General features: G+C 38.9%; 1 protein-coding gene across 1 annotated transcript in view; it reads right to left on the bottom strand.

Annotated features, from left to right (window-relative positions):
• Positions 1 to 289: 289 nt before the first annotated feature.
• LOC110966569 (spondin-1-like) overlaps positions 290 to 12604 on the bottom strand; it is a 142399-nt gene continuing 130084 nt past the window's right edge. The window contains 5 exon segments of the mRNA XM_051951858.1: positions 290 to 3968; positions 5246 to 5503; positions 8023 to 8181; positions 9060 to 9227; positions 12397 to 12567. Coding sequence (XP_051807818.1) covers positions 3802 to 3968; positions 5246 to 5503; positions 8023 to 8181; positions 9060 to 9227; positions 12397 to 12567 — 923 coding nt within the window. The 3' untranslated portion in view covers positions 290 to 3801.

Below are 12604 nucleotides of genomic sequence, written 5' to 3'. Positions count from 1 at the left end.
ACCCCAGATCAGTTTAAATCCATCCAGGTGTCTCAGTCTGAAGACAATGAAAATCTGACCAATTCTGGCTAATTTTCGAGTCTTTTTGGACAAAATTTCAGGTCCTTGGGAGCAATTTTTGAATAATTTGGTGAAATACTATCATTTTGAACATGACGTGAAGCAAACGTGTGTTTCTGCTTCTTTTTAACCAGGATATTCTGGTCTGCTTTTCTGCTCATCTGCTGTCTTTATCGGCTGTAAATGACAAATAAAGTGACCTGAGATTCAAGATAAAAACCACTTCAGCGACGGTTTTCACATTTACTTTTTTTTATTGTAAAGGTGGTTTCTTACAAAATAGTCACGTGATGCAGAGGCAAAGAAATAACAGAAAGAGGCCTGTAAACTAAAAAAAACCCAAAACATGTACAGAAAACAGAACTTTGGTGGTGATGACGTAAAAAAGAATAAAAAAACTGCAACATAATCAGCTAAGTAATCCTAAGAAAAGAAGGTTTTACAGATCACTTATCATGGCAATGAAAAGCGCAATAATAGAAAAAGCATTAAATGGAAATAAGGAGTGCAGTAACCGAGGCCCCGGTAACAGTCTACTGTATGTTGAGCTAAACTACAGCTTTGATACTGTAGAAGCTTCTATGTTCGCTAATTTCTCAACGTGACGCTTCTAAGGCTCCGTCTGTTTGGGTTTTCAGGAACCAACAAAGGCAGATACAGTCATTTAAGACAACAAGTACAGCTGATAAAGCCTAGAGTCCAAACCAAAAGCGGTAACAACAAAAGAAGTCCTCCTTGCACATGCTAAAGAAAGAGAGTTTAATGCTACATCAGCTGAAACGACAGATAAACAGCAGTACAGAATATAAAGACTAATCTGAACAGTATAAAACATCTCCATTTAAATGTGTCTGTCTAGTAGGGAAAGTGGTTTTTAGTCATTACATAGCAGTGTCATTTATACGTGTTGGTTAGATAGTAGATGTACAGTACATCCAGAAGTCTTTACGCAAAAACCTGTGCTAGCATCTGTGTCTTGCAAAAAAAATGTTCAGTTTATTTACCTTTCTGTCAATTTAATCACAGTTGGGAGCTTGAAATATATTTTAAAAAGTTATAGTTGTAGATTTTTGTCTATTTTTTAATCCGTATTACCTCCGCAGGGTGTTTTTTTCCCCACAGGAATTCTGGGAATTCTCACCAAAAATGAAGTTTCAAGCTATTGATAGTTAATAAGAAAAAGATTTAGGTTGTAATCAAGTGGAAAAATGAAGTTCCAACAAACAGAAGACACTTCTAAAGAAGAAGTTTGACTTTATGGGAATGCTGTGAGTTGGATTTAAAAACCAGATAGTCAATCTGAATCTTGAGCCAGCAGCTAGTTAGCTTAGCTTAGCTTAGCACAAAGAACGCAAAAGCAGCTACTCTGCCTTTCTTTGATTGGAACTTTTTGACAACAGAAACTATCTGTAAAATGCTGCATTATTCAGCATACTAACACACAACGTGTTAAAAAGAGAATTTTAGGCAAACTGTTTTGTGTTTTGCTAAGCTGAAAAATTACACTAGAATGGTCGGATTGCACCTTACAATCACTCTGTTGTTGGAGTGGGAAAAAAGCTCAGATTTTCAATTATGATTGTCTCAGGTGATGTTCAGCGAAAGATCAACCAACAGTACTCTGGACTGTAAATTTCCCCGCTGTGGGATTAATAAAGGTTTAATCTATCTATCTATCTATCTATCTATCTATCTATCTAGAATGGTCTGACACTGCCTTTTAATGAACACTTTGGCTTGTTTGGAGTTCTTTAAATCATCACAAGGCGAGAACTGTTATCAAAATCACTAATTGATCAAAAAAATGAAGCTAGAATGCCTCATCAGCCGATCCATATCCTCTGCAAAATGTAGCATTTTTAACAGATAGGTTGCTGCTAAGATTTTGTAGCTAATCAAAGACAAAATGGCAAAAATACATCTCAAGTCTAGATCTGGTGAGTAACAGATCTACAAACAGCTACAAGGGTCGATCAGAAAGTTTCAAGACTGTCCATGGTGTCATATGACATTGTGCTATCGACATTAAGACCGCTGTTAAATTCAATTCAACGCCATCTGTCATGAGCACTAAATCTCTTAAATAATGTCAGAAAAGCACTTCTTCGAATTGAGTTTGAAAGAGTCAAATATACCCAGCAGGGCAGATACGATTGTGCCGTTGTGTCCAAAAAATTTGTGCATCGGTGTTGTGACTGAATGTTTTTCCTCAGACACCTCAGGATGCTACAGAAGAACTCTGTCTTGGGATGTCTCCTTGCAGAACTTTGTAAACGCTGAAGAAAGCAACGACTCTTCCACTGGTAAACTGGTGTTTCTTCTAATGACGGTAGCTGCAGACCTTCCTCTGGTCGATGGTCCTAAACATGAAGGTTGGATCATCCAGCTGCTGAATGATCCTGAATCTGATGTTTTCTTCTTTAAAGCAGATTCAGCTCCATCTAGAAATCACAAATCTACCTACTGGTGGTCACAAAGCATCTGTACATGAACAGTTCTGAAACTTTTTGATCAAGCCTCGTACAAACTGCAGCTTCAAATTTACCCGACAGATGAAGTTCCTGGTACAAGACCAGCTGCAGACACCAGTAGTTCTTCTTATTCTACCATTTTTAGTTCTGTTTCACACATCTACTGTAGATCTGCATATATATGCCAACATTTGTTGCCTTTATGACATTAAAAGCCCCTAAAGGGTAGCAGACGTCCAGAAAAAGTCTGTATACTCTCGGGGACTCGAGCAGAGTCACAGTTGTGGAAACTTTTAACACCAGATTGAGAGTACTATTGATTTTTTGTGTAACTCTGCAGGAAGCTTAGTGCGAAAAATAACTTGTGGAAATTTAAAAATAAAGTAGATCCGGTTATTAAAAGCATTAAAAGCATTAAAAGCTTCGTAGAAGGCGTCTTTGTTTCAGCTCACGAGCCAAAGATCCCAAATCTACCAACAAGTGGTCACAAAAACGTCTGTACTGCTACCACATGTTGCACTCCAGGCACAGCCCTGAAACTTTTTGATCAAGTCTTGTACGAATTTTAGCTTCAAATCTACCCGACAGATGAAGTTCCTTGTACAAGAACAGCTGCAGACACCAGTAGTTCTTCTTATTCTACTACGTTAGGTCTACTTTATTCATCTACTGTAGATCTGCATCTATACTCCAACACTTGTTGCCCTTATGACATTAAAAGCCCCTAAAGGGTAGCAGACGTCCATTAATAGTCTGTATACTCTCAGGGACTAAAGCGGAGTCACAGTTGTGGAAACTTTAACACCAGACTGAGAGTACTATTGATTTTTTTGTGTAACTCTGCAAGAAGCTTAAGGCAAAAAATAACTGGAGGAAAAGAGATCTGGTTATGACACATTTAAAGGTTCATGGAAGGTGTCTTTGAGCCAAAAATCCCAGACTTTAGGTGAAAATTCCCAGAAAACTCTTGAGTTCACTAGAGGCCAGAAGTAGAGAAAATGATTAGAAAGTTGTTTTTTTTTGCAGGACACAGACGTTTCTCTCTAAAACTTCCACCGTGGTCTAAAGTAAAAGTCAGCCCTGTTAACTAAATGTCTACAATGGCTTCACTAAACAGCACATCTTCCTTCGTTTCAACTAAACTCCTCATATTCGCCCCAAACCACCCCGTCCTCCTGCCCTCGCCTCGCTGTACACAGATAAATCAAACCCCGTCATCTTTAATAAACAGCCCGCTGGTGTTTCCAGGTCTGCGGCTCGGCAGCGCCCCCTAGCAGGGATGAACGTTGCACGCTCGGATCTCCTTGCGGTCCTTGCAGCCCGCCGTCCCACTGCCCTTCGCCCTCTTCTTCGCCGTCATGAACCGCTCCTGGATCCCCCCGCCGCAGTGTTTGGTGCAGTCCGTCCAGCTGCTCCACGGCTGCATCCGGCAACCGGCTGCAAGAAACACGAAATAAACGGTTAAAGGGAAGAAAAAATGGAAATATTCAGCAGAATGTATGATTGTTCCTCAATCCTGGAGATAAAATGAGACATTCTGAGCTTTTCTTGTGACAACATAAGTTTATTTTTGCGGAAAAGATATGATGCTGCCACCGGCGTGCTTCACATCATGATGCTGCCACCACCGTGCTTCACATCATGATGCTGCCACCACCGTGCTTCACATCATGATGCTGCCACCACCGTGCTTCATATCATGATGCTGCCACCACCGTGCTTCACATCATGATGCTGCCACCACCGTGCTTCACATCATGATGCTGCCACCACCGTGCTTCATATCATGATGCTGCCACCACCGTGCTTCATATCATGATGCTGCCACCACCGTGCTTCACATCATGATGCTGCCACCACCGTGCTTCACATCATGATGCTGCCACCACCGTGCTTCATATCATGATGCTGCCACCACCGTGCTTCACATCATGATGCTGCCACCACCGTGCTTCACATCATGATGCTGCCACCACCGTGCTTCACATCATGATGCTGCCTCCACCGTGCTTCACATCATGATGCTGCCTCCACCGTGCTTCACATCATGATGCTGCCACCACCATGCTTCATATCATGATGCTGCCTCCACCGTGCTTCACATCATGATGCTGCCACCACCATGCTTCATCATGATGCTGCCTCCACCGTGCTTCACATCATGATGCTGCCACCACCATGCTTCATATCATGACGCTGCCACCACCGTGCTTCATATCATGATGCTGCCACCACCATGCTTCATATCATGATGCTGCCTCCACCGTGCTTCACATCATGATGCTGCCTCCACCGTGCTTCACAATGCTTATTTTACGACTGTACTCAATTGACATTTCTTTGTAGAAATCTGCTTTCAATTCGACATGAGATATACTTTTGTTTTTGGAAATTCTTTTCCGAAACTGAAAAAGCTACAATTCACCACTATTCACCAATAAAAGGGGAAAATTTCCTGGTGAGGTGAATTTTTTATGTTTTTTTGGCGCTCTAAAGCCGGTAAAGCAGTGACTAGTGATGCCCGTCTGATTACGAGTTTGAACAGAAAATTAGCTCGCCTTCTGGAGGTAAACATATCAGTTATCTGGAGGGACTGTTGGTAACGAACCACAACACCTGGAACAGTCTGCACCATTAATATCACTGCAGAAGGAAGTCCACCAATCATCTTAGTGCAGGAATATTAGCTGTTTTAACAGATGATAGCACCCCACCTGGCTGCTCCTCCACGGCTGAATCTCGTCCCTGTTTCCCTCGTCTCCTCCTGTTTCCTCCTCCTCCTCCTCTCTCCTCCTTCGTCTTCGGCCGACACTTCCTGATCTTGCATTTCTTCCTCTGGATGGTTTCAGGACAGGCGCTGCCTCCGAACTGAGGCTCCAGTTTCACCATCCGGGTCCGAATAGTGTGTCCTTTACCGCAGGACTTGTTGCACTCGGACCACTCGGACCACTCAGAGACCATGCAGTCGACCGCTGGGTGGAAGGAAAAACGGGAAACAGAGCAAGATCAACAGTCTGGATTCATTCGTTTCACTCAGAATGATCCTGACCTTTACATTCCTGGTGCAGATTTACATTTATCCAATCAGATCCCTTTATATCTGTTCCTGTGTGACGTGAGAAGCTGGACAGAACACTTTTATCTGTATATTGCAGCTCACAGACAATAAAGTAGCACCGAAACTTTTCATTTTGCTTCTGTAACATTTAGAATAGTAGCAAAAAATGCCCAGAAGATGCATAAAGTATGATCTATTTTATTAGTACACTGTAAAAAACATGAAACATTCTCAATATGACAGCAAAAATCTGACAAAAAATGTTATAAAATGGCAGAATACTGAAATCATTCAAAAACTTTACCACTATGATAGATTTTATGAAGCTGCCACCACCGAATTACAGAATACTGTCACTGCGTTCTTTATTTTTCAGTTTTTATGATTCAGTGACTTTACTGCATATTATTTAAAATTTAACAAAAGAGGGAAACTTGTAAAATGATTAACAATTAATATATTATCTAGTATTTTATGATTTTTAATTTGCAGAATTTTTCTTTAATAGAATGGCCCATTCAGTAAAATAACTATATTTTCAACATCAACATGTAATTAATCATCTTCTTTCTGTGATTTTTCTGAATATTATCTGTAGTTTACCAGAGCAGGATAACATTATTTTAGAAAATGTGAGGTTTTATAAATTATTCACAGTTTTCAATCCTTCATACAGATATTTTGTCTTTAAAATGATGACACATGTGATGTTTTTTCATTCTTTTAAGTGTAGATTTGAAACATCACATCACAGATTAGTAATTCAAGGACCATTCCTAGCTGATAAAGGCTTTAATTCTGGTGATTTTTAAAAGACAGCACGCCTCTAAAACCCACCGAGGATCAGGGGGCTTCAGGTTCAGAGGGTCAAAATCTAAATGTGACATAAACCACAGCCTTGAAAAGAATTCATTAGGCTACTCTCTGCTGGATGAATATAATCGTGACCTTTTGTAAATTACCTCAAACCCAGGTGCTCTGACATTTCTTCGTTTTTCACAGCAGCTTCCATACAGATGACAGCATGTCTTTAAATATATATGTGGTGGTTTGTACTCAGCTGTGAGCTCGATAACTTCACCAATACCCAGAAATAAACCAGGGCAGTTACTTAGAAACAGCAACAGACCTCATGCCATAAATTTCCAAACACTCTGCAAACACTGCCACAGCTGAAAATATAATTAATGCACATGACATGGAACCAATAAAAAACAGAGCAAAAATATAGAAAATGAGAATGAAAACAAAGAAATGCTCCTTAAAACTCAGTGAAAAACATAACTCACAACCAATTTTCTCAAAAGTTTCTTCAAAATTACTAAAATCTGATAAAAATTACTCACAAATTATTCATAATTGCATGAAAATTGCCCAGAAATAGTCAAAATGTGCTTAATTACCTCAGAAAATGTACAAAATGACTCAAAACAAAACTCAAGACAACATGAAAGTTCTCCAAAATTACTCAGATTTCTCCAGAATGACTCAAAATGTGCCCTTATTTTTTGTCCTCAGACTTTCAAACCTGGACGGATTTAAACTGATCTGCCGTCAGCTTTTACCAGAACTCTGATGTGTTTCTCCTCCTCAATGTTCTGGTTCTATCTGCTGGACTGATGAAGTTCTGAGGCTCAGAAATGATGGAAAATACTCAATATTTTAGATTTTGGATGCTCAAAATAACAGATTAAATTACAATATTGTTCCAAATTACTCAGAATGAGTCGAAAATTGTTCACAAGTGATGCAAAGGTTTCTCAATACAACTAAATAATTGTTGAAAATGACTCAAAATTTTGCAAAATCACACAAAACTTGCTCAAAATTACTTCTAATGAAACAAAAGTTGTCCAATTTTACATGAAGGTGAATAAATAATTGTTGAAAATTACTCACAAACTGTCCACAGTTACTCAAAAAATGTCTAAAATCGCTCAAAAGTTACATAAAAATGATCAACAATGACTCAAAAAACCCTGTCTGAAGTTACCCAAAGTGTGTAAAATTACATAAAAATAGTTGAAAATGACAATGACTTTTACCAGAACTCAAATGTGTTTTTCATTCATCAGAAATTGCTGATAATTTCAATGAAGTTGTTAAAAATTGTCCCATAGTTCTAAATATTTGCCAAAAGGGTTTAAAAACTGCTCAGAATGACAAAAGATGTCCAAAAATCACACAAAATTGTCCCCAAGTTATTCAAATTTGTCCAGAAAAATACTGAAAATCCATCAAAATGATTTAATATTTCCCCAAAATGACTTAAAAACTGGTCAAATGTGGATTCTCTTCAGACTGTGACACCTGGATGGATGTAAAACCTGATGTACCTCTATGGACTTAGAACTCTGATCACTGATAAAGTTACTGCAGATGAAGAACCAGGTGGTTCTCAGGAGGTTCTGGTTGTTAAATAAAACCACTTACGACACTCCGGCAGCATACACTTCTCCGTCTGTTCCAGCTCCTCAGTGCACTCAGCAGGATCCGACTTTAGCATCCGTTGACGTGTTCGAACTCCTCGACCGCACGTTACGCTGCAGTCGCTCCAGTCCGACCACGGAGACAACATGCAGGGGATCGTATCTACGGACACGGATTTACAGCCAGTGAAGCATAGATTAGTTCTGATGTTTATTAGGGATGTTCTTACTCAGTCCAAACCCACAACAATCACTCACACAACATGAAACTCACAGCAGTTCATGTGTGGGTTTAGCTAGCAGTGGGCACCATGACAAAGACTTCTGTGGTGCTTAATGACCTCTGATAAAAGTTATGTGGTTCAGACTAAAGACAGTGTTCTTATTTCCCAGTTACTAATACAAAAGGACCATATTTGGATCCTTAACCCTCCTGTTGTCCTCATTTAAGGACACCAAAAAATATTGTTTCCTTGTCTGAAAAAAATCCAAGAATTCCACAAAAAAATTTCTGAAAATTTGCAAAACCTTCAGGAAGAAAATTCCAATAATTCCTTGAAAGTTTCGCTTAAAAGTTTTATTTAAAAAAAATTCCCAAATTTGGCAGGAAAATTCTTGTAAATATGTTCAAAAAAGTAGTAAAAATCTTTCAAAAAATCCTAAAAATATCCAAAGTGATTACATATATATCAGTAAAACTTCTAATATTTTCTTAAGAACATTAAGAAAAAAAAAATCAACCAAAATCCAGCAAAATTCTCTGGATTTTGGTTGATTTTTTTCAGTGTTGTGAAGAAACATTTTTAACATTTCTTTTTTTCCACCAAAAAAATGTTTAGATTTCGAAAAATGTGGACATCAGAAGTTTCACTGTGAAAATATTTTTTTTCCACATTTTCAAACATTAAAACGGGTTAATTTGACCTGCAGGACGACATGAGGGTTAAACGTGTGTTTGCTGACTAAGAGAGTAGATTTGGTTATTGATTTTTAATGTTTGTGCTTCATCACGGTGAAGTAAATTAGCATAAATTCACTCACGGCATTCCGGCATCATGCACTTCTCCACCTCGGCCACCTCGGTTTTGCACATGGATCCGTCTATGGGAGGCATCTTCACCATCCGCTCACGTCGCTTCATGCCGATCCCACAGGTGACGCTGCAGGGATCCCACTCGGCCCACTCAGTCACCACACAGCTGCTGGGAGCTGTGGGGTCATTTCAGGAGTTCAATATTCAGAATAAACATCTAAAACAGAGGTGTAAAAGTCATCCTAGTTCAGGTTCACATTCAGCCCAGTTTGATCTGCAGTGAAAGTAAAACCACACCATAATAACCTGTAAATAACCACAACTCCACATGGTTCCTTTGTTTTAGTGCAAAAATGTTCACATTTAAGGAATGATCTTTTTACAAAACATTATGAACAACCTGAAAAAATAAATGTCACCAACATTCATCCTCAGTTTATCATTTCCACATCACAACTTCCAGATCAGAGAGCGTCTACAAAGAAACACAACATTTAGTCACCTGGAACTGAACCACAGAGGACTTACTGGAGGATCAAAGCGACAAAAGACAGACAAAAAAAACAAAAACAAGACAAAATATTACAAAAACGAGACACGAAATGACAAAACAAAGAAACAAAAGGACCAAAAAAATAGACAAAAAACACAAGTGAGACAAAAAGGAAGCACAAAACCACAAAAATGATAAACTAAACAACGAATAAAGCCAAACACGAAACGACAAAAAATAGACAAAAAAACACAAGTGAGACAAAAAGGAAGCACAAAACCACAAAAATGATAAACAAAAAATAAAGCCAAACATGAAATGACAAAAATAAGACAAAAAACAAAAACCAGACAAAAAGGAAACACAAAACGACAAAAACATGAGATAAACAACAAAAAGTCAGCTAAAGAACGACAAAAAATAACAAAAACAAATACTACAAAAATGACACACAACACGACCAAAAAATGAGACAAACGACACAAAACAATCCAATGAAAGACAAAAAAATTGACAAAAAAGTTACAAAGTGACAAAAAATGGACAAAAACAGGACAAAAAATTGCACAAATGACACAAACTAGACAAAAAATGCCAAGACAAAGAAACAAAAGGACCATAAAGTCGACAAACAACTCAAGCAAGACGTAAAAACCCCCACAAAATGACAAAAGTCACACAAAAAAGGCAAAAAAAACCAACAAAAACAAAAGATCACAAAAATGAGACACAAAACAACAAAAGAACAATCTAGTATTTTACTTTCTGATCCAAACAACTTGTCATGGTCTAGAAATTATTCTAGACCAGTGTTAGCAGCTAATCCACATAATCTTTTATTCTAGGTTTTACTAATTTACAATCTACAGTTAATGTCTTCTCTGGAATTTTTCCACTTTGAGGGCCGGATTGGACCCTCTGGAGGACCACTTTTGGCCCACGGGCCTCATGTTGGACACCCCTGCTCTAGAAGGAGTCATTTTTACCAGAGTCGTGATGTAGACCAGGAGTCTGCAACCTTTAACACTCAAAGAGCCATTTCGACCCGTTTCCCACAGATAAGAAAACACCGGGAGCCGCAAAATCCTTTTGGCATTTAAAATGAAGACAACACTGCATATATCGTTTTTTTACCTCTATGCCCTTGTTAATCAGTCATGATTAAATAATTACAAAGCCTCTAATTAGATAGATTCATTTTTTAAATTGTGTCCTACCACTAATATTTATCTTACTTGGTTAATGTCATTTTTGCTCCTGGACCTCATATGTTACATAATGTTAGCTGGAAATCAATATTTTGTGAATGTCTATTTACCTTGTAAAATCTATTTATCTTAAGCTAATAACTTTTCTCCGGTAAGTCGCTGCCCTATTTTCCAAGACAACACTCCTCTGACTCTCTGACCTGCTGCCTGGATGCTGGACGTGTTCTTGCGAGTAACGTGTATTACCCTATCAACGAGTAAATACTGAGCAAGACAGTTATCCGTAGTTTACCTTAGTATTCATGAGTACTTTTGACTCAAAGACAAGACGTGTCTTTCTTGGAGTGGAGCTTTAAGGCATGAAACGTGTGGGAATCGGAAGCTCCGTGTTGTCTCTCTGCATCAACTTTGCGCTCTCGTGTCCCAGACAGGCGTAAACTAACCGTGACGTCACCCGTTGGTTTCAACGCCGAGAAAATGAAGCCCGGATTTTGCTACTTCCTGGTCGCCGTTTTGTATTTTTTGGAGCCAGTGACGTAAAAAGCGTCATCAAACAGGCTGGACCGGAGAGCAACTAGGGGCAGGATTGGCTGAGGACTCTCTTATCCCGCCCACATTTTACCGCAGAGGCTTCTGTTGCTGTCTATCAATTATAGCCACGCCCCCTGGCTCCGCCAACTTTAACAATTTATTTAAAATTCAGTATTGATTTATTTTAAGATCGGCCACCTGATCTCTCATTTTGACCATGAAAACTAACGGGGAAAAAATCCTGAGCTGTAGAACATCAGTCTATCAAATATATTTTTTCCAAAAATGAATTGGGGTCTATGGAGAAAAAGCTTTTTGGAGCCAACCCTAGTGGACAGCGTGATATTGCAAGTTTTTGACACTTCTGGGTTGGCTTCAATTCTGCAGCCAGATGCTACGTCCATCTTTAAATACAGTCTATGGTCCCAGAGGAAAACCGCAGCACATCCGGTGGAGTGACACGTCAAAATAAGAGCGGTAATTTCACAATAAAACTCTCTATATTAAAATGCATTGAAGCGCCTGAAAGGAAGAACAATTTATTTTCCAAAGTTACAGGGAGCCACAACAGAGGGCTGAAAGAGCCGCGAGTTGCCGACCCCTGATCTAGACCATTTTCTTATCGTTTTGTACAACATATAAAGACATCTGAGTCTGTCAAACGTCTACAGAAGCGGCTCTGTTCTGCAAAGTGACAAATCTTGAATGTTTTAGGGAACTTTTAAGTCACATTGGGAAATTTGAAAGTAATTTTAATCTGTTTTGTGTCATTTTAAAATAATTTGAGACATTTTTGCTTCATTTTTGGACAATGTTTGAATCATGTTGGACACTTTTAAGCCATGTTAGACAGGGTTTTTTTTGTAATTTTGAACATTTTGTTGAATCATTTTGGACTTTTTTCCTGATGTTGGACAACTTTTATATCAGTGTCTCATTTTTAAATCATGTTGGACAAAGTTAAAGTAATTTTAGGCTGTTTTCGTCATTCTTGGCCGTTTTTAAATCATGTTGGACCTTTCAAACTCTGATCATTAGAACAGTTACTGTAGATGAAGAATAAAACAGCTCTGAGGAGGTTTTTTTCTGATGATGTGAACTGGTTGAACTCACAGCATTCTTCGTTGACGACACATTTCTCCGTCTCCTCGGTGTTTAGCTGGCACAGAGAGCCGTCCTCAGGATACTGTTTGACGTATCTCTCTCTGGACCTCATCCCCATCCCACAGGAGGCGCTGCAGGCCGACCAGCTGATCCACTCCGACATCATGCAGGTCGACGGCTCTGTCAACCAAAAAACAACAGTTTACTCTTTAAATTC

Source organism: Acanthochromis polyacanthus, chromosome 8 (genome assembly GCF_021347895.1).
Source record: "Acanthochromis polyacanthus isolate Apoly-LR-REF ecotype Palm Island chromosome 8, KAUST_Apoly_ChrSc, whole genome shotgun sequence".
Taxonomy (NCBI): Eukaryota; Metazoa; Chordata; class Actinopteri; family Pomacentridae; genus Acanthochromis; species Acanthochromis polyacanthus.
The sequence above is the reverse complement of the archived record's forward strand: the minus strand, read 5'-3'. Positions and strand labels throughout refer to the sequence as shown.